Source organism: Indicator indicator, chromosome 14 (genome assembly GCF_027791375.1).
Source record: "Indicator indicator isolate 239-I01 chromosome 14, UM_Iind_1.1, whole genome shotgun sequence".
In the NCBI taxonomy this organism is placed as follows: domain Eukaryota; kingdom Metazoa; phylum Chordata; class Aves; order Piciformes; family Indicatoridae; genus Indicator; species Indicator indicator.
Window position 1 is genome coordinate 771,300 of NC_072023.1, and position 21,502 is coordinate 792,801.

The window sequence follows — 21,502 nt, forward strand, 5'->3', positions numbered from 1 at the left end:
GCCATGCTGTGGGCAGCAATGGGGTTGCAGTGCCTGCTGCTGATTTAGAAAGATCATTTGCTGTTGCTGTGTGTGAGCAATGGAGAGGTGAGACCAGGAACTGAGTCATGCTGGGGCTGGGAGTGCTGTTCTGAACCAGTCCCTTTCTCAGTCTGGTTTGCATTTCTGTGGTCCTTGACATTCTCAGGCTTCCATATCTCTTTGGCTGATCCAGCAGCTCTGCCACCTCCCAGCAGCTCTATGTGATCCTGAGCTCCATGCACTTGTGCTGCACAGCTTGTGCAGGACCTGCCACACACTCAGATCTGTTGTTGCAGTGGGCTGGGATGGAGTGAGGCTAAGGACAGGGGGGATCTGTGGGTGGGGGATGAGGGCCCATGGCTAAGAGCAGGGGAGCCACAGTAATGCAGGAAATGAAGCCACAAGGCCTGAGCCAGCAGGGATTGCTTCTGTTTAGGTGTGGTGTGGCAGGGGGACAGCCTTGTGCTGGTAGCCTGCTGTGACATGGTCACCTCACCAGGTCATGGCTGTGCTTTGAAGTGGGGCTGCTGTGGTGCTGCCAGAGGCAGGAGCAGGGGGGCTCATAAATCAGGCAAGGAGAGGCCCAGCTGAGCTGTGCTCCTGTTTGATTGCACAGCCTCCCCAGGCCAGCAAGGGAGCTGCCACTTGGGCACATGCTGCCTAGGAGCTCCAGGGGAGGGCTGTGGGTGGAGGTTAATTAGAGACCTGACTCCAAAGAGGGATGGAGAGGTGATCCCTGACTCCCCAAGCCCTCTGATTTCAGTAGATGATAAGAGACTGTGCAATGTGAACAGACTCTTCACTGCCACAGCATGAGCCTCCCTCCTCTTGTTCTCACCAGAGGGCTTGCAGGGAGAGAGTCTTCTACTGTCCTTAGCTGGGGTATAGTCAGGAGAGGCTGAGACAGAGCAAAACTAAGCCACTGAGCTTGGGGCTGCTTTGCAGGGCAGAAAGAGAGTTCATAGAACTGCTGAGACCTTGGAGATCATCAAGTCCAACCCTCACCTAGAGCTCACAGTCCCACCCCTGCTGCTGAGCCACTGACACCAAACCACAGCCCTCAGCACCACAGCCACCTGGCTTGGAAGCTCCTCCAGGGATGGGGACTGTACCACCTCCCTGGGCAGCCTGGGGCAGTGCCTGACCACTCCTGCAGTGAAAGGTCCCCTGCAGAGAGTGGTCTGTTCAGGTATTGATCTGTTCATAGAGTCATAGACTTGTCAGGGTTGGAAGGGACCTCAAGGCTCATCCAGTTCCAACCCCCTGCCATGGGCAGGGACACCTCACACCAGATCAGGTTGCGCAGAGCCACCTCCAGCTTGGCCTTCAAAACCTCCAGGGATGAGGCTTCTACCACCTCCCTGGGCAACCTGTGCCGGTGTCTCACCACCCTCATACTATTGATCTATTGATCTATTCAGGTATTGATCTATTCAGATGTTCCTCTGCCACCAGCTCTTCCAGCATAACCAAGAGTGCCCAATCTGACTCTGGGTTCCACAGGCTATATGCACCTCAACATTGCCCTGGACACCTAGGGGCTGCTGCAGCACAAGGTCTCAAGGGCCATGAAGGGTGCAGTATTTCTGGAGTGTAGCTGGAGAGGTTTTGGTGCCAGGTCAGACTTCTCTTTGCAGATCCCACATTGGCTGATGCTGATCTGAGAGCCCTCTGGGCAGAGCAGAAGGCTGTGGGTGTTCCTGTGGCCCAGCCAGACCTCCCGGCACTCCCTGCAGGAGACCCCAGCCAGTTCCTCTGCCTTCAACCTGCCCTTCTCTCTTGGATCCTCCCTTAGGTCCTTGCCAAAAATACAACATTCCAATGACAGGTATTTCTCTCCATGTCATCCTGGTGTTCTCCAAGCTTTCCTTAGCTGTGGCAGGATTCCTCACTCTTTGTAGGAAGAGTTTTTGCTGCAGAACAGTGTTTCACAATTCTCCTTTTTTCCTGTGTGCATGAGGAAAAGTTTACAGTGCAGGGAGCAGTCTCTGAGGGGCATGAATGAAGCAAGACAACTTCTGAAGGCAGCAACAATTGGCTGCTGAGCCTTTTGGAGGAAAAGGATGAGTTTGGGTAGGGCAAGCATAAGGGAGTTGAATTCTTTCACTCCCACTTTTACAGCGGAGAGGCTAAGACTGAGTGCCTGCTAGGTCACAGCTGGTTAGCTGCCAGAAGATCTGCCAGAATCTCAGTGCCTCCATGCTAAGGTAATTCATAAATTGCCTTTGTCAGCACTCTAAGGTGGATGTTTCTTTGGAATTTTCTGATTTGGGTTTTTTTTTTTTCAATTTTAAGCAGTTCAAAGCTTGAGCTTGAAGGCAGTAATGGAAGGTTGAATTCTTACTGAGGATATAGAATCACTCAATGGCTTAGGGTGGGAGGCACCTCAGAGCTCATCTCCTCCAACCTCCTGCCACAGGCAGGGACACCTCTCAGCTAGACTCAGCTGCTCAGGGCCTCATCCAGCCTGGCCTTCAACACCCCCAGGCAGGAGGCAGCCACAGCCTCCCTGGGCAGCCTGTGCCAGAGTCTCACCACCCTCCTACTCAAGAACTTCTTCCTCAGCTCCACTCTAACCCTGCCCTGCCTCAGCTTCAAACCATTCCCCCTTGGCCTGGCTCTAGACACCCTCAGCAAAAGTCTCTCTGCAGCCTTCCTGCAGGATCCCTTCAGGTCCTGGCAGGCAGCTCTGAGGTCCCCCTGGAGCCTTCTCCTCTCCAGGCTGCACACCCCCAGCTCCCTCAGCCTGTGCTCACAGCAGAGCTGCTCCAGCCCTTGGATCATCTTTGTGGCCTCCTCTGGACTCTCTCCAGCAGCTCTGAGTCCTTCTCCTGCTGGGGACACCAGAACTGGAGGCAGGATGGCAGGTGAGGTCTGAGCAGAGCAGATCCCAGGGGCAGAATCCCCTCTCCTGCCCTCTGCCCACACTGCTCTGGCTGCAGCCCAGCACACAGCTGCCTGAGGGCTGCAGGAGGGCACTGCTGGCTCCTGGGGAGCTGCTCAGCACCCAACACCCCCAAGGCTCTTTCTTCAGGGCTGCTCTCAGGGCACTCTGCACCCAGCCTGGATTGGTGCCTGGAGTTGGCCTGACCCAGATGCACTTTGTCAATGAACAGTTGACAGCAAATTGTACTTTTTGGTGAACAAAACGCTCAGCACGGAATGGAAACCTGAGGGAGATATTTTCTTGTCTAGTCATACATTTGGAGTTAATTTTATCTGAGTAAGAGAGACTTAAAAACTCCCAAGGCTTGGATGGATTGAGGCTGCCATCTCCTGGCTGAGGAACTAAACTTAGGATTGAAACCCAAAAATGGCACTTTGAGCATGGAAGGTGTTTTACTTTTATTGCTGGTGAGCATTCATAGAATTGTTAGGGTTGGAAAGGACCTCAAGGCTCATCCAGTTCCAACCGCCTGCCATGGGCAGGGACACCTCACACCAGATCAGGTTGCTCAGAGCCACATCCAGCCTGGCCTTCAAAACCTCCAGGGATGAGGCTTCCACCACCTCCCTGGGCAACCTGTGCCAGTCTCTCACCACCCTCATGGGGAAGAACTTCTTCCTGACATCCAATCTGAATCTATCCACTTCTGGATTTGCTCCATCCCCCCCAGTCCTGTCACTCCCTGACACCCTAAAAAGTCCCTCGCCAGGCCCCTGCAGACACTGGAAGGCCTCAAGAAGGTCTCCTTGGTGTTAACCATCAGCAGATCTTCTGTAACGGATGACTTTTTTCTCAGCTTCTATAGACTACCTCTCTGTTGTTTGTTTTTCTTTATGCAGATTATTTAAAGAACCTTTTGGAGGAATCTGCAGACTACAGAGATACTCAAGGTAAAGGTCTCCTTAAGGAGGTGACAGCTTATGCACATCTTGATGTCTCTCCATGTTAGATGCATGCAGGTTGCTCAGCCACTAACAGCAATGGAATAAACTCCATCAGTTAGAACGTTGTTAGCTGTTCTGCTGTGAGCAGAGCTGCTGACATCAGTTCTTTGTGTGAGAAAGGAGAACTGAATCTTGATGTGGACTGTCAGAAACAGAATCATAGAATCACAGAATGGGTTGGGTGGGAAGGGACCTTAATGATCATCCAACTCCAACCCCCTGCCAGGGGCCCGGACACCTCCCACCAGCCCAGCTTGCTCAAGGCCTCATCCAGCCTGGCCTTGAACACCTCAAAGAAAGGACATCCACAGCCTCCCTGGGCAACCAGTGCCAGAGTTTCCCCACCCACAGTGTCAATTTCTTCCTCATCTCCAGTCTCAGCTTCCCCTCTCCCAGCTCAAAGCCATTGTCCCTGGTGGCTGGAGGAGTGACCTGCTGGGGGCATACTCATTAAACCATGACCCAGTGGCTCTGGGATCTGTGGGAAGTGCTCCTGGATGCACGATCAGGTGCTTGGGTCTTGGCAGGGTGTGGAGGGCAGTGTCCTGGCTGTGCTTTGCATAACAGCAGCGCCAAGGTGTAACCAAAGCATCACTTCCTCCTCCTCCAGATGCTCTGGCAGTGGTCATAGAGGTGGCAAACCATGCCAATGACATCATGAAGCAGGGGGTGAGTGTTCTGCCTTGTGCAGCTAGCTGGATGCTTGAAGCTTTCCCTCATGGCTGCAAGGGCAGTTGCTGACTCTTCTTTCTTTTTTGCTGCCTGCAGGATAACTTCCAGAAGCTGATGCAGATTCAGTACAGTCTGAATGGGCACCATGAGATTGTGCAGCCAGGAAGGGTAGGTTCTGGGTGGCATGCAGCAGGAAAAGGGCAGCTCAGATGATGTGCAAGCAAAGTACTGAAGCTGGCATGCACCAAGAAGAAAAATGGTTCATTGCTGAATTATTGGATTCTAACAGTGGAATGAATGCTGCTTCTTCCTGTACATGGGGTCTGGGGATTCTTGTAGACATTTCTCTGATGAAAACTTGCAGATTTTAGGATATGATTCCTTGCCATGCCTTGCAGGCAGGGGTTTGCTTCCTCAAGCTTAGCGTTGTGTTTGTCATGGCTTGAAGTGCACTGTAGAGAAAGCTCAGGATGCACAGAGCGAGGGGTTGGAAGAGATCTCTGGAGATCATCCAGTCCAACCCCCCTGCCAGAGCAGGAGCGCCCAGGGCAGGGCACACAGGAACATGTCCAGAAGGGTCCTGGAAGTCTCCACAACCTCTCTGGCAGCCTGCTTCAGGGCTCCAGCACCCTCACAGGGACAAAGTTTTCCCTTCTGTTCCCCTGGCACCTCCTCTGCTCCAGCTGGCACCCAGTGCCCCTTGGCCTGTGCTTGGACATCCCTGAGCAGAGCCTGGCTCCAGCCTTGCACATCTTTATCCCCAGCAATGAGGGCAGCCCTCAGGCTCCTCTGGTCCAGGCTCCAAGCCCCAGGTCTCTCAGGCTGTGCTCATAGGGAGATGTTCCACTGCCTGCAGCAGCTCTGTGGCTCTGGGATGGATTCTCTCAAGCACTTCCCTGAAGTCCTTCTTGAGCTGAGGGGCTCAGCACTGGACACAATATTCCAGATGTGGCCTCAGCAGGGCAGGAGAACCTCTCTCGACCAAGTAGAATTAATAATAATAATACAAATATAATAATGATGATGATGCTGAAAAAGTGATCTCATTTGTGTGTCTTGTGCCCTGAGGAGGCTGTGAGTTGTTTGTTTTGATTTGCTAGGTGTTCCTGAAAGAGGGAACCCTGATGAAGCTGTCCAGGAAGGTCATGCAGCCTCGGATGTTCTTTCTGGTGAGATGCTGTGTGTGTTGCTGAGTTCCTAGCACAGCTGTAACTGTGAGCACCTGAAGCACTGCACTGCAAACAGAAGCAGCTAATAACCCCAGGCAGTGGACAAAAGGCTCACCTGTTGCTGTTCTCCTTGCTCAGCTCTGATTCAGAGACACCACCTGGTGCACTGGCATTCATCTGGACAGAGCCCCACTGCCCACTCAGGTGGCCTGGGTCTGGAGCAGAGCTCCTTTAAAACTGGAGTGCTTGGGCCAGGAGACATCATCTCTGCCAGTGTGAAAGTTAAAACCATGACTCCATCCCCTTTAGCCTCACTGGGTCTTAAAGCCTGCAGCTCTGCTACTGCTGCTGCACCCTCCCCTCCTTCCTCCCCTCCCTCCTGCTCCCTCCTCCCCTCCTGCTCTCTCCTTCCCCTGCACTCAAGCCTACTTGCATCCTGGGCTGGAAGTGAAGTGCAAGGTTCTCTCTGCTCTTTCCTTATGAAACTTCAGTGCATCTCTGCAGTTTCTGTTTCCACTTGAACCTTCTAGTCAGGACATGAAGCAGAATTGCCTCAGACAGGGAAGCCACTGCTGCCATGGGGAGTTTGTGCCATTATTGGTCCATAGCCCTGCCTGGATCTGTCTTGTGACTACTGCAGTGCAAAGAAATCTTTCCCTAGGCAGTGGTGCAGGGTGGATTCTAAGCTTGCTAGTCTTGGTCTCTGGAGATGGCTTTGAAGCAGGGATCACTGCAAATGCTATCAGTTAATGCTCCCAAAAATCTGCTGCTGTCTTGAGCTGACACATTCAAGCCTCAGCCATGGGATGAACGAAGCCAAGTCTGGTAGGATGAGAGCTAAAGAGTAGATGCAGATTTAAACTGGGAAATCTGAGGAGGGTGAATGGTCCTTACAGTCTTAAACTGCTAAACTTCATCCTGCCAGGCTCCAAGGTTCTAGAATTGCTTTGCCTTGTTCCAGTGGTTAATTCCAATATGCTTTGAAAGCAGTTTTTGTGCAGCATAGCTCTGGAGAGGAGAAACATTTGTGCCCTTTCTGACAGGCTGCTCTCTGAGCTCCATGCACTGTCTACTCCTGTGCCAGATGCCTGTTTACACCAGGAGGATATAAATAGACACCTATTGTTAGCTGAAGTCATGCATGGACAGGGGCTTGGGTTCTGAGGGGAGCAAGAGGAAGCAGGAGATGCCTTTCTGGACACTTGATCTCAGCCCTGCAGGAATTCTGTGCTTCCAGTGAAATGCACCTGAAGTCATCTCTCTGAACAGTCTTTAGTCACTGCAAACAGCATTTCTGCTCTACTTTCTGAACAGCATTTCTGCTCTACTTTCTGAACAGCATTTCTGCTCTACTTTCTGAACAGCATTTCTGCTCTACTTTCTGAACAGCATTTCTGCTCTACTTTCTGAACAGCATTTCTGCTCTGCCTCTCTCTGGACAGTCTTTAGTCATTAACAGCATTTCTTCTCTGTTTTCTGACCAGCATTTCTTCTCTGTTGCAGTTCAATGATGCCCTGCTCTATACCACTCCAGTCCAGTCTGGGATGTATAAACTCAACAACATGCTGTCCCTAGCTGGGATGAAGGTGAGGCACTGGGCAAAAGGAGTCTTTCTCCCAATCTATTTCAACTCAAGCCTTCAAAGTTTAAACACACAACCTATGATTATTGCTGGAAAGAGATATTAAAGATGCTGCTGTTCCAGAGAAATCCTCCAGCATTAATGTTTCTTGCCTCATGCAGACTGTGCGATTGCTTCCTAGTTTTTCCTCAGAAAAACTTTTGCCAAAGGATCATCTCCCTGGTGCCTTCCTGGAAATGTTCAAGGCCAGGCTGGCTGGGGCCTTGGGCAGCCTGGGCTGGTGGGAGGTGTCCCTGCAAGGTCCCTTGCAAGCCAAGGCACTCTGTGAATCTCCCCTGCATGTCCCCCAGCACTGATCCCTCTGCAAATCTGCTGATTTGGGGGTTGTGTTGTGTTTTATTTAGGCTGCCTCACTTCTGCCTTGTAACTGCTTTTTATTGTCTGCAGCCTTCAGAGATGAGGCATCTCTGCCTGAGAAGCTTCTGGTGGAGCGTATCTCTGTGCTTTTCACAAGGGGTTTTGTTTCTGAGCCCTTGTGAAAAGCATCGAAGTCAAGCCCTGAGCCCTCTGGGCAGTGCTAAGGGACATGCCTGCCATGCTTTGGCAGGAGGATCTCTGACCCGGCAGCTGCTGGGAACAACAAACCCTTGCCTCAGGAGTCAAGCAGCTGTCAGAGGGAAGCACCAAGTGTAGCTGTGGTGCAGATCTGCTGCTCAGGCCCAAGCTTTTCAGGCAGGGCTGCATCATCTCTTCTGCCAGCAGATGTCCTGTGGTGGCTCAGAACCACTCTTTGACTTGCAGAGCTCCTTGGCTTTGAAACTTGGTGGCTCAGAATGATCAGCAGGGTGGTCCCAGCCCGTTGGGGTATGGGGCAGGTGCCCACTGTGGTGGGTCCTGCAGCCACAGCAGTGCCTCTTCTGCCCAGCTGCAGAAGGTGCTTAGAGGCTAACAGGGCTGGGCCGAGGAAGCACAGCAGGAAGGTGTCTGACAGCTCTTGGGCTTCATTCCTGTGTGTCTGCAGTGTTTGTGTGGGGCCACAGAGAAATGGAGTGGGGTGCACATGATCTTAGTGCTGCTGGGCTCTCTGGCCTGCTGCATCATCATCTCCAGTGTATTCCTTCTGCAAGGGAAATGTGAGAGACTTTACAGTGAGTGAGACTAAAGCAGCCATGAAAGGACCATTTCAGCTTCACCATCAAGCTTTCTCTCTTGACTGAAGGTTAGAAAGCCAACCCAGGAAGCATATCAGAATGAGCTGAACATTGAGAGTGTGGAGAGATCCTTCATCCTTTCTGCAAGGTAAGGCTCACAGATGATGAACAGTGGGAAATGTAAACAATTGAAAAGTTAAAGCAATTTAAAACATAACATAAGTTCAAGCGGCCCTTGTGAGCTTTTGATAGCTGAATTCACACCTAGAGAGTCACAGGATGGGGTGGAAGGGACCTGTAAAGGTCATCTGGTCCAAGCCCACTGCAGCAAGCAGGGATGTTGGTCATGCAGACTTCCCCTTGGCTGAAATCAGAGCAGAGGGAGTGCAGGATGGGCTTCTGGCAGGAAGGGAGGCTTTGTTCTACTCAGGTTTTGTTCACAGCCAGAATCTGATTCTGAAAATTGAAGTCTGTTTTGAAGTGGAGCAGCAGAAAGGAGGCCTGGACACACACAATGCATTTCACTGGCACCACATGGATTTGTTCAGCCTGACCCTTAAGGATGGCAGCAGCTCCTTGTGGAGGGATGGACAGGAGCACAAAGCCTCTAGTGACTGTGGCTGGTGTCTGAGCAGCTTGGGCTGCAGCTGGTGGGGCTTCTGCTGTCCTCAAGACAGTTGACTGTTGATCAGAATGGAAAAACCCTCCTGCTTGGCTCCTCCTTTGCACCCTGGCTGCACCTTCAGAGAGTTGCAGTTGAAGTCTTGCCCTCTCACTGCCTGTCCTTGAAAGGAACAAGAATCAAAGATGTTTCCATTCCATGGATTTTAGGCCTTGCTTTTCAGTCTTGGTTCTTCCAAAGTCACTGATATGCTCTGGTGGTGCCAGGACAGGACATGAGGCATGACAAGGAATGTTTATGGTGATGGTGTTGGGCTTGATGAGCCTGGAGGTCTTTTCTCTGACTTTCTGGTTACTATTGGTAACTGATACAAGTTGGAAAAAGTCATCCTGGTCTTCTACCTAAAATAAGAGTGTGGTTGGAACAAGAAATGGATCCCCTGTGGTGAGAGGAGAAGGGCAATGGCTTCAAACTAGAGCAGGGTAGATTTAGGTTAGGCATTGGGAGGAAGTTCTCTGGGGGTCGGAGACACTGGAACAGGCTGTCCAGAGAAGTGGTGGATGCCTCATCCCTGCAAGTGTTTAAGACCAGGCTGGATGAGGCCCTGAGCAAGCTGGGCTGGTGGGAGGTGTCCCTGCCCATGGCAGGGGGTTGGAGCTGGATGAGCTTTAAGGTCCCTTCCAACTGAAGCCATTCTATGACTCTGGGATCTCAATGAACCTGAAACTCGGGCAGAGGCAGCAGGTCCTGAAATGGAGCTTGTCTTTAACAGGAGCAAACCAAACCAAGTTCTCCATGCAGCAGCCAAGGGATGGAGCTGACAGAAGCAGGGCAGCTCTGGCCTGTCCTCAGCAGGATGCCTCTGGCACAGCCCTGGCTGCTCTGCCTTGCTGTCCTCAGTGTGTCTGAGCTGCAGCTCAGTGTGTTCTGACAGTGCTGAGCCCCCTGAGCACAGCCATGATTCCTCTGCTCTTTATCAAGCTGAGCGGGGGCAGACTGCTTCTCCTTCTGTGCCCTTGTAAATAAATACCCACAGGAGGATGTCTGCATGGAGGCAGCAGCATCCCTGGCTGAGGGCTGCTCTGAGATCAACCTTCTCAGGGCAGCCAAAGGAAGTAGCTCGATTGTCTGAGCAGGAGCTATTGATAGCAGCAGGCTCCAGAGGACTATTTTTGTTGGGTTGTTTGGTTTGGTTTGGTTTTCCCAACAAATTTCAGTGTTTCTTAAGGTTCTTTTACACACTGAGGAAACAAAAAAAGGCATTTCAAAGCTCAGGGTGTGAGTCCTGGGAAGCAGTTCCAGTGGCTGAAGGGATCCTGCAGGAAGGCTGCAGAGGAACTTTTGCTGAGGGTGTCTAGAGCCAGGCCAAGGGGGAATGGTTTGAAGCTGAGGCAGAGCAGGGTTAGAGTGGAGCTGAGGAAGAAGTTCTTGAGTAGGAGGTGATGAGACTCTGGCACAGGCTGCCCAGGGAGGCTGTGGCTGCCTCCTGCCTGGGGGTGTTGAAGGCCAGGCTGGATGAAGCCCTGAGCAGCTGAGTCTAGCTGAGAGGTGTCCCTACTGGCAGGGTGTGAGAAGCTGAAAAGTCTTTGGCTTGTGCCAACAGCTGAACCATCAGGGTGCTGGCAGCATTCTCCTCGTCCTGATCCAGAGCACAGCACTGTGCAGCCACTGGGGAGCAAATCAGCAATGTCTCAGCTGAAACCAGGTCACAGATGGTCACATCTCAGCTCCAGAACTCTTCAACTTAACCTCCCAGACACTGAAGACAAATTTCACTTCTGTGGCTTTATGCTCAAGTGCCCTGCATGCTGTGGTGTCTGCAGCCAAGGAGAGAGACCCCCAGCTGATCCTGGGGGCAGAGGCAGGCAGGGCAGAAGTGAGGCTGGTAAGAAACCACTGGCAAGGGAATGTAAGCAAGTTGCTAAGTGTGGACCTGGGAGTGTTTGTCACCTCAGGCTGAGTCTCAGTGACTGCTCCCTCCAGCCTAGGCTGAGGTCTGGGTTTCCTTAGGCTCTCTGTAGGAAGCATTGTTGCACAGGGTACAATGCAGCAGTGTACTGGAAATCTGCTCATCAGAGAAACAAATCAGCACCCTCAGAAGTGAAGCTCTGGGCCTGAAAACAACAGCCCAGGACAGCCTGGTGTGGGCAGAGGCCAGCAAAGAGCTCCCCCAGGCACAGAGCTGCATCACCTCCCCTGAGATGAGCAGAGCTCAGCTGGGAGAGGTGCCCTGGAGCCTTCTCTTCTCCAGGCTGAACACCCCCAGCCCCCTCAGCCTGTCTCCTAGCAGGGGTGCTCCAAGCCCTTGGATCATCTTTGTGGCTAGGAGAAAGCCTTCAGGAGCACAGGGCTAGGGCTGGTTTTCCCTGGTGGTTTCACAGGGTGGGCTCTACCAAACTGCAGCCTTAGAAGGAAAGAGGGAAAAAGAGACTTGGTGACATTTCTGAGTCCCCTTCAGGAGAGAGGGCTCCAGGGTTACTCCAGCTATTCAAGGGTCCTGGAAGAAGGGGGAAGCCTTGAAACAATGCCAGGGCATCTTGGAAGGAGGAAAGGAAGGGAGGGAATCCACATTACAGCAACAGAGAGCAACCTTCCTTTAGTATTCATCAAGAGAAGGAGCTGATGCTGGCCGGAGTTAGAGCACAGTGCCAGGGTCAGCAGGGACTGGGGGCTGCAAGAGTTAGGGCAGTGTGTAAGAAAGCTGAAGGAGTGTAGTCAGGGTCTGCTGCTTAGTTTCAGATGCTAACAAGAATAAATTGTGTTTGTTTTTCACTCCAACAGCTCTGCTACAGAGAGGGATGAGTGGTTGGAAGCTATCTCCAAGTCAATTGAGGACTATACAAAAAAGAGGATCACATTTAACCCCAGCAGGAGTCTTGAAGAGGTACCTTGCACCCTGACTGCTTGGGCTGCTCCCTTCTGGGATAGAAAATCTCTCTGCAGGTGTTTAGAGCAATGAGGCATTGCCTGATGAGCAATAAACCAAGCAATGAGCAGAGGCTAGAGCAGAATATTCCACAGTGTGACCTACTCCATGCATTCAAAACTCTTTTCTTCCAAACCACCCCAAGCAGCTTTCTCAGCTCCCTCAGCCATCCTGTGAACAGCAAGAAGAGATGGAAGGGCTTGGAAACAGAGCAGTCCTTGGTGTAACCAGGCTGGAAAAGCCACACAGCCCTTCCCATTGAACTGATTCAACTAACTGAGTGCAGCTCTTGCAGTCTAATGGTCACTGATTGAGCAGCAGATGGCAGTTCAGGCCCTGGCAGCTCATCAGGGAAGGCTTTCCAGTGTCATGGCAGTCAGCCTTTCCTCACTGCTGGGTGCTGACCCAGGCCCTCACCACTAATGCAGTGCTGCTCTGCCTCTCCTCTCAGGCAGCTCCAGAGAAACAGGAAGAGGATAGTCCACTGGGATCAAAGGCTCCCATCTGGATCCCTGACACCAGAGCCACTATGTGCATGATCTGTACCAGTGAATTCACCTTGACCTGGAGAAGGCATCACTGCAGGGCATGTGGAAAGGTTGGGCAGCTGTGGCCACCTTTGGCATTAGTTCCCAAGTGGGGCCTCTGTGCACAGCCCACTGTGCCCTGGCACAGTGACATGGGCTAAAAGCAGTGTGGTGGGTCTGGGGGTGGGTCTGGGGTGCTCCAGAGTGAAGTGTGGCCATGGCACTTGGGGCCAGGGTTTGGTGACCGTGGTGGGGGCTGGGGGTGGGTCTGGGGTCCTCCAGAGTGAAGTGTAGCCATGGCACTTGGGGCCAGGGTTTGGTGCCATGGTGGGGCTGGGGGTGGGTCTGGGGTCCTCCAGAGTGAAGTGTAGCCATGGCACTTGGGGCCAGGGTTTGGTGCCATGGTGGGGCTGGGGGTGGGTCTGGGGTCCTCCAGAGTGAAGTGTGGCTATGGCACTTGGGGCCAGGGTTTGGTGCCATGGTGGGGCTGGAGGTGGGTCTGGGGTCCTCCAGAGTGAAGTGTAGCCATGGCACTTGGGGCCAGGGTTTGGTGCCATGGTGGGGCTGGGGGTGGGTCTGGGGTCCTCCAGAGTGAAGTGTGGCTATGGCACTTGGGGCCAGGGTTTGGTGCCATGGTGGGGCTGGGGGTGGGTCTGGGGTGCTCCAGAGTGAAGTGTGGCTATGGCACTTGGGGCCTCCTTGGTTTAGTGCCATGGTGGGGCTGGGTTGGTGGTTGGGCTGAGTGATCTTAGAATGGTTTTGGTTGGCACAGACCTCCATGGCTGTAGGACCTCTTCAAGGGACAGACCTCCCTGCTGAGGGGACCACAGTACAAGACAGGGCTGAGGTTTTGTTCCTCTCCCCACTCCACTAAGGAATGAGACTGCTTATCCTAAAAGGATCCTCCCCTCTGCTCAGCATCCCCCCACAACCCAGAGATCCTTTTCCATGATTCCATGACAGGCTGGGGTTCAACCTTTTAACCTGCTACATGCTTCTTACTTTGCACTTTGGACAACAATTCCTGGCTGTCATCTGCTTCTGCAGGTGTGTAGTGCTAATGAGCCATGGATATGGAACTGTTGGGGTTGGAAGAGGCCTCCACGCTCATCCAGCCCCCAACCCAACACCACCATGGCCCCAAATGCCATGACCACAGGTTTCTTGAGCACTTCCAGGGATGGGGACTCCTGTGCCAATCCCTGACCACTCTTGAAGCAAAGAAATTTTTCCTCCTCTCCAAGCTAACCCTCCCCTGGCACAATTCCAGGCTAGTTCCTCTCCTTCTAGCAACTGATGCTAGGGAGCAGAGCCCAGCCCCAGCTCACTGCAGCCTCCTTGCAGGGAGCTGTAGAGGTCTTCCCTAATTGTTGTAAGATAAATAATGATTTGGGGTGTAAGTTAGTACCATCTGGTTTTAACTTTCAGACTTCTGAAGGTTAGGTCTAAGAATCCTTTGTCTTTTTTGCTTGATCAAGAGGGAGTGCAGGATGCAGTGCAGCTGAGGCCCCTGTCTAGGGGAGAAGCTGTCAGCAGAGCCTTGCCTGGGTTTGGTTCCTTCTTTACAAGCTTGTGATTGCCACAGCTCAGCAGCACAGCAGGCTGCTTCTGCTCTGGCTTCCTGGATTATGGCACTCAGATTTCTCATCTTTGTATCATTCAGAGGGAGGAGCAGCAGGTAGAACATAAGGACCTGCACTGAAAACATTTAAGATCGAATCCAGTGCCTACTGCAGGCTCTGTCTGGGGCTTCACAGCACTGGAGGTCTTCTGGTGATTTCCAGGCTCACCTCCTGTCCACTGACACCTTTGTCTGTTTCCAGATTGTCTGCCAGGCTTGTTCATCAAATAAACATGGCTTGGACTACATGAAAAACCAGCCAGCAAGAGTCTGTGATCATTGCTTCAGGCAGCTACAGAAACAAGGTAAAGAAAATCTTCACAAACTGTCTTTATTTTTTTCTGGACCTTATAAACTGGAGCCAGCAGTGCCCAGGTGGTTAAGAAGGGCAGCAGCAGCCTGGCCTGGATCAGCAGTGGTGTAGGCAGCAGGAGCAGGGCAGGGATGGTACCCACGGGCTGGGCACTGCTCAGGCTGCACCTTGGGTGCTGGGTTCAGTTCTGGGCTCCTCACTACCAGAAGGACATTGAGAAGTTGCCCTCTCAATGTCCAAAGAAGGGCAACAAAGGTGGGGAAGGATCTGGAGAACAGGGCTGGGGAGGAGCAGCTGAGGGAGCTGGGGGTGTTCAGTGTGGAGAAGAGGAGACTGGGGGAGACCTCATTGCTCTCTACAGCTCCCTGAGAGGAGGCTGCAGTGAGGTGGGGGTTGGGCTCTGCTCCCTAGCATCAGGTGACAGAAGGAGAGGCAATGGCCTGGAATTGTGCCAGGGGAGGGTTAGGTTGGAGAGAAGGAAAAATTTCTTTGGTGCAAAGAGTGGTCAGGGGCTGGCACAGGCTGCCCAGGGGGGTGGGGGAGTCACAGGAGCAATCCATTTAGTTCTCAGCTTCTTGTGGATGTGATCTGGGGGGGCTCTAAGCCAAGCTGCTGCTCCTAGTACTGAAGTGTCAGTTCAGCAGTGAAGGTGTTTGACTGCTGAGCCAGGGGAAGCAGACTGGAACTGCCAGCTGGTTGTAAGGAAAAGGGAGAGGCTCAGTGCCTGTGTTTGGCTGTCTGTGACATGGGAGCAGTACATCCATCCTCTGCATTTCAGATCACCAGTGCACCCCTAAGAGTGGCTCCCCAGTCAACCACAGATCTCCATCAAGTGCCTTGTCTACAGTCTTGCACAGCATCCCCTCAGGAAGAAAGCAGAAAAAAATTCCTGCAGCCCTGAAAGAAGTAAGTTTTGGGCCAGGTGCCTTTTTGGGCTGACATCACCAAAATTCCCAGTACAAAGACCAACACAGAGTTCCCTGCTTTAGCCATCTTCCCAGAGCCAGCAGGCAGAGCTCAGCTGGACTTAGCTTGGTGTAGGCAGGGCTCTGACCTTAGCTGCACAAGCAGCTCTGAGGCTGTGACTCAGAGGTGGCCAAAGCTGGCAGCTCTTCCCTCATTCCCTGTGTCCCAAGGGGTGTCTGTACCTCTGCACCAACATTCCCTGAGCAGGCTCTTCCACCAGCCCAGCTCTTGGCTTGTGACCAGGAGAGGTAGAGCTGAGCTCTGCCTGCCAGCACTGGAGGTCTTGGGAAAGGGAGGAAGTCATCTTCCTTCCGGTGCAGGAGTGTGGTGTTCTCAGTGTGTTAAACCTCTCTTGTCCTGCTGCTGCCAGTTTAACTGCCAGCCCTCAGTGACTGCAGAAACCTCTCCCCCAGAGCAGACAGATGGTAGCAGCCAAAACTGGTTTTCTTTCAGCCCTCTGAGTTAATTACCCATGTGAAGGTGAGCTGAGGTGACAACCTGAGTCTTTGACAGGCCAGGGCTTTGGTTTAAAAGAGCTGTACTGCAAGCCCCTGGGTGGCTCCAGCTGGAGGTGTCCCTGTTCACTGCAGGGGGTAGGGCAAAGGTGACCTTTGGGGGTCCCTCCCAGCCTGATGGGAAGCTCTGGGTTTGTCTGTTTGATTTTGCTTTGTTCTGCTCTTCAGGTTTCAGCCAATACGGAGGACTCTACAATGAGTGGCTACCTGCACAGGTCTAAGGGCAACAAGAAGCCATGGAAACACCTCTGGTTTGTTATCAAAAACAAGGTGCTATACACATATGCTGCTAGTGAGGTAAGGAAACAACCAGCCAGGGGGGGTGCTGGGGCTGTAACAGAGCTGGGAACAAGCCACACAGGGAGAAGAACGAGACAGGAGTGGGTCTGGTGAATTGGACAGGAATTAGCTCATCCTTGTAGCATGCTGAGTGCAGCTGGTAGCATCCCATGACCCCTGCAGACATGAGGACTCACCATGAAGGTTGCTGGAGAGAGCACTGGGCTGGAAGGACCTTTGGTCAGCTGCCAAGTGGGAGTTGACCTTCTGATAGAAGAATCACAGAGAATGGAGGGGTTGGAAAGGACCTCTACAGATCATCCAGCCCAAGCCCCCTGCCAGAGCAGGAGCACCCAGGGCAGAACACATCCAGGCAGCTTTTGAGTGTCCCAGAGCAGGAGACTCCACAACCTCTCTGGCAGCCTGCTCCAGGCTTTGCCACCCTCACAGGGACAAAGTTTTACCCTTTGTCCCCCTGGCACCTCCTCTGCTCCAGCTGGCACCCAGTGCCCCTTGGCCTGTCCTTGGACATCCCTGAGCATAGCCTGGCTCCAGCCCTGCACATCTTTATCCCCAGCAATGAGGGCAGCCCTCAGGCTCCTCTGCTCCAAGCCCCAGGTCCCTCAGGCTGTGCTCACAGGGAGATGTTCCACTGCCTGCAGCAGCTCTGTGGCTCTGGGATGGACTCTCTCTCAAGCAGTTCCCTGTCTTGAGCTGAGGGGCCCAGAAGTCCTTACAGGCAGAAGGATGAGACTGTGGAGTGAAAGTCAAGGTAGATGCTATCAGGGAAATAAAAAGGGGTGCAGCAGTGTTGAAGTCTATCAGGTTTTGTTATCTCCTGTCCCCTGATTCATGCATGGAGACTATAAAAAGCAGCCTTGAGTGCATGACTGCTTGCAACAACTTTCTGGTTGTTCAGTCTGCAGCAGTGGTGTGGTGTAGAGGAAAGTCTAAATGCATTCCTCAGGGTGGACTACAAGCTCTAATTTTGTCTTGTTTGCTTTTTTTCCTTTGACATAGGATGTGGCAGCATTAGAGAGCCAACCTTTGCTTGGATTCACAGTCAGTGAAGTCAAGGATGAAAACTCAGAGTCCAGAGTGTTCCATTTACTGCACAAAAACACTTTATTTTACATCTTCAAAGCAGATGATCCCCATTCAGCTCAAAAGTAAGAAGCCATTTGAACTAATTTCTGTTACTTTTGTTCTTAGAAAACGTTTCAGAAGTCTTGAGAGTTCATATTCATAGAACCACAGAATGGTTTAGGTTGGAAGGGTCCTTAAAGATCATCCAGTTCCAAACCCCCTGCCAGGGGCAGGGACACCTCATATCAGTCCAGGTTGCTCAAGGCCTCATCCAGCCTGGCCTTGAAGGAATTGGATGCCCAGGGAGGCTGTGGTTGCCTCCTGCCTGGGGGTGTTCAAGGCCAGGCTGGATGAAGAGCAGCTGAGTCTAGCTGAGAGGTGTCCCTGGGCATGGTGGGGAGGTTGGAGATGAGCTCTGAGGTCCCTTCCAACCTGAGCCATTCTGTAGTGGTACCTACCTGTGCCTCTGTCAAGCTTTCTATCTTTGGACTCCCTGGACAAACCTCTGGCATTTGCAGCACCAAACCAACTGGTGATGGAAGAATGCTGCCACTTCTGGTGTGCCTCCGCAGCCAGACCCAGCAGAGTGGTTTCTGGTTTTACCAGCAGCTTCCTAACAGTTTGCTTCTCTCCTAGGTGGATAGAAGCTTTCCAAGAAGGCACCATCCTATAGCAGTGCCAGCAGTGTGCCTGCAGCTTGGAAGGACAATGTCCAAGGAACAGCTGTCCCAGGAGCCAGAGCCCTGCCCTCCCACCCTCCACCAAGTTGTATATTTGTCAGGATGAGGAAGTTGTTGCATTTTTAGTGCAAGGTGATATTTTTCTAAGGCACTGTGTGTGTTTCTGTGTTGATACCAAATGTGTTATTTATTAAATGCCAATGTTTACTTCAATGCTCAGAGTTTATTTGTGAGGTCTGCAGTGAGGTCCAAAGTGCCTCCAAGGACGGCAGGTGGTCGCTCAACACCTTCCTAAAGCCTCAGCTTTAGTTAAAACACAAAACACAACAAATCTGCTGCAGTTGTGCAGCTCCTCCTGCCTAGTGCATAGGTCTTGAGTTGCTGATGCTCACTGTGCAGTTTGGCAGGAAGAATTTGCAAGGGTTTGGATCTTCTTTGGCTATGGAAACTCCTCCATGAGAGGCTGCATGATCCTGCTGCTCCTGCCCTTGGTAGCAGTTGAAATCCTGTGCTATACAGTGGTGTGCAAAAAGCTCTGTCTCACAGAAGCAGCTGCAAAGTGCAGGTATTAAAGAGAGAGACAAGGGAAATCAATTACTGAAAAAAAAAAAAAAGAGAAAAAGGAAAAATCTTTTCAAACAGGCTCTGCAATTACAGAGAGAAAGCCCTGGAGCTTCCACAGTACTGCAAGTGCCAAAGGAGTTCTCCTCAAACCATTGTAGGATCAATTTTCTCTTACACTGCCAGTAGTCATTTAAAGCAGAGTGAAAAATACACCTCTGATATGCAGGGAAAAGACCAAAGAGGTTCTTTGTTTCACTTCTGGGTGGTGAATTCTGTATACAGCAGTCAACACTATAGCCCCAAAGCACAGGAAATCTATCTGCCCCCCTTTACCCCCTCCCAGAATGCTCAACCCTTGTGTTTTTCAGTCTTCTGTTTGAACTGGAATTGCACAGCCCAGCTGGCACTGAGATGTACATCACTCTGAACACCTTTTGTTTACACTGTCACTTCTTCTTTTGAGCACAGTTCAGGTTTAGGTGTTTGGTTCTCTTCTTATCTTGTCAGTATACCTCATTAGGAAGCACTTGCTGATGGTTTTGGTGCTTTTATTCTATTTAATTGTAAAAAAATAAAAACAAAACCAAACCTTTACCACTGTAGTAGCAGAAATGGAACTAGAACTCTGAAAAGCACCTGCAAGGAAGCCATTTCTCTGTCCAATGTGATGGATGTGTAGCCAGGTGATTTTACTGTCTGAAACACTTCTCTGTACTCCTCTGAATCAAGCTACTTGTGGTAATAGAATTGAGTAATTGACTTCTAATTAATAGTTTGAATCCTTTCTATGGCCTCATGAGGGAAAGAGAAGAGGTGGTAGAACAGTTGGCAGTCACCACAGAAAGGCCAGGAGTGGAAATGCAAACCAAAATTCTCTTACCCCCCCCAGTACCTCCAGAGCAGGTCTCAGATGCTAACCTGGCTCTGCAGAAACTCCAGAGCTGCTGTGGAGTTAGTGGCAAGCTTAGAAGCCTGCTGCTTGCCACCAAGCAAACAACTTGAAGCACTTCAGAGCTCCTTCCTGCAGCAGGGACTGCAGGCTGAAGATTCAGCTTCCTACATGGGGCTTGAAGTGCTGTGGGACTCTGATCAAAGCCTTCATGCAACCCTGGTAACTGAATGCTTTTCTCCTGTGGTCTAGAGAAAGGCTTTTAGTCCCCAAAAGCAGCTGCTGCCTGCAGCCAGGGAAGCTGTGAGCATGCCTCTTCAGGGGCGGTTCTGACTTGGTTTTTAACTGTGTCCGCTACAAAACTGATGGCAATGTGACAGGGATGTGACCTGGCTCTACCAGTTGGGATTAGCTAAGGGAAGAGCTTCTCCAGTCTTTAACTCCAGGATGGAAAGCCATGTACCAGCAAAGCAGTCAGCAGTTGGGCCAGGAGCAAGCTAAGTTCATTTCAGTTTATGGACTGATACAGCTCTGCCTGCTGCAAAACAGAGCAATAAAAGTCCCAGCCCCTACTAAGGGAGGTGCCCAAATTCTGCCTCAGGTGTGGCATCAAACTACCTCTGAAGGGCTTGGTGCAGGGTGAGAAAATAGGTTAAAGTGTGCTGTAAAAAGCAGAGAGCTTCTTCAGGAAGCACTTGACCGATCAACAACAAAAAACCTTTCTGTGACAGAAAGAGATTGGAATGGAGCCTTAAAAACACCACAAGAGTGCACTCACTGCAGCCTCATGCTGTGTGAAGTAAATTGTCTCAGCGTGTCAGGGCTTCCTCTTCTGCCTTCTCCAGTCCCTAGGGCTTTGTGCTGTATGAAGAGCCCACAACAAAAGCACTTTCCTGGTGCTTTCAGGTGGTTGCTTCTCAAACCTACTCTATTTCTCCAGCTCACCTCCCCTTTTCATTCATTGCCATAAAAATAAAGGTGTCTAGCAATGAGGGAAGGGGGAATGGTTTCAAGCTGAGGCAGAGCAGGGTTAGAGTGGAGCTGAGGAAGAAGTTCTTGAGTAGGAGGGTGGTGAGACTCTGGCACAGGCTGCCCAGGGAGGCTGTGGCTGCCTCCTGCCTGGGGGTGCTGAAGGCCAGGCTGGATGAGACCTTGAGCAGCTGAGTGTAGCTGAGAGGTGTCCCTGGGCATGGAGGGGAGGTCGGAGAAGATGAGCTCTGAGGTGCCTTCCCACCTGAGCCATTCATGAAAATAAAGGATCCACTTCTTGATTTGACTAAACACTAAAGCCAGACCACAGGTGTTTTAAACACCTGGCTACCTCTTCTTCTAAGAATCTCTACTTAATAATTAATTTAAGGTTGGTTAGTAAGAGACAAACATTAGCACTGACTAATCAGCATCTTTGTTCTTGGAAAAACACTCTGGGATGCATCTTGAATTCTAATGAATTCTCTCTTCTAACTCACAACTACTTTTTGTGCCCAAAGGACTTACAAGTGGATAGTTGAGCAGCTATGGAATATATTGTACAAATATTTGGGAGTGTGTGTGTGAAAACTGAATTACTCAGTGATGGATATTACATCCTCACCTACAGAAAAGTTTGGAAAGCCACATTCAATGCCTTTGTTTTGCCATAACTGCTGTCCCCTGCATTTACCATCTCCACAGACTCTCATTTGGAGCAGCCCTGAACTCTACCTGTCTGAATGAAAAGAATAAAAACCTTTATTTTGTAAATTAAAGGGGTTTTAAAGCTGTTGTAAATACTTCTGTGGATATGTATCATGTTTGTATAAATAAAGTCACATCAGTTACCTTTGCACTCGTAGTGTGTGGGTTTCATCTTTGGAGGGGTTGATGCTCCGTGGAAAGTTGTATGCCTGTTGATTTTCAGGTGGCAGAGTCTGCTGAGTTCTGTGCAGAATGATCCTGGACATTGAGTCTTGCTTGAAAATTCCTGCTGTGTTTGCATGGAAACACAGAATAGGTTGGGTTGGAAAGGATCTTTAAGATCATCCAAT

The 21,502-nt window shown here is 51.3% G+C and overlaps 1 protein-coding gene across 1 annotated transcript in view; it reads left to right on the forward strand.

Annotated features, from left to right (window-relative positions):
* Positions 1–18,015, forward strand: part of FGD6 (FYVE, RhoGEF and PH domain containing 6) — a 54,541-nt gene extending 36,526 nt beyond the window's left edge. Inside the window, exons 8-20 of the mRNA XM_054386758.1 lie at positions 3,808–3,858; positions 4,523–4,581; positions 4,681–4,752; positions 5,685–5,753; positions 7,257–7,340; positions 8,556–8,635; positions 11,891–11,993; positions 12,487–12,633; positions 14,386–14,488; positions 15,275–15,402; positions 16,146–16,274; positions 17,277–17,425; positions 17,979–18,015. Of these exons, the coding sequence (XP_054242733.1) occupies positions 3,808–3,858; positions 4,523–4,581; positions 4,681–4,752; positions 5,685–5,753; positions 7,257–7,340; positions 8,556–8,635; positions 11,891–11,993; positions 12,487–12,633; positions 14,386–14,488; positions 15,275–15,402; positions 16,146–16,274; positions 17,277–17,425; positions 17,979–18,015 (1,211 nt within the window). The remainder of the gene's footprint in view (positions 1–3,807; positions 3,859–4,522; positions 4,582–4,680; positions 4,753–5,684; positions 5,754–7,256; positions 7,341–8,555; positions 8,636–11,890; positions 11,994–12,486; positions 12,634–14,385; positions 14,489–15,274; positions 15,403–16,145; positions 16,275–17,276; positions 17,426–17,978) is intronic.
* The last annotated feature ends 3,487 nt before the right edge of the window (positions 18,016–21,502 follow it).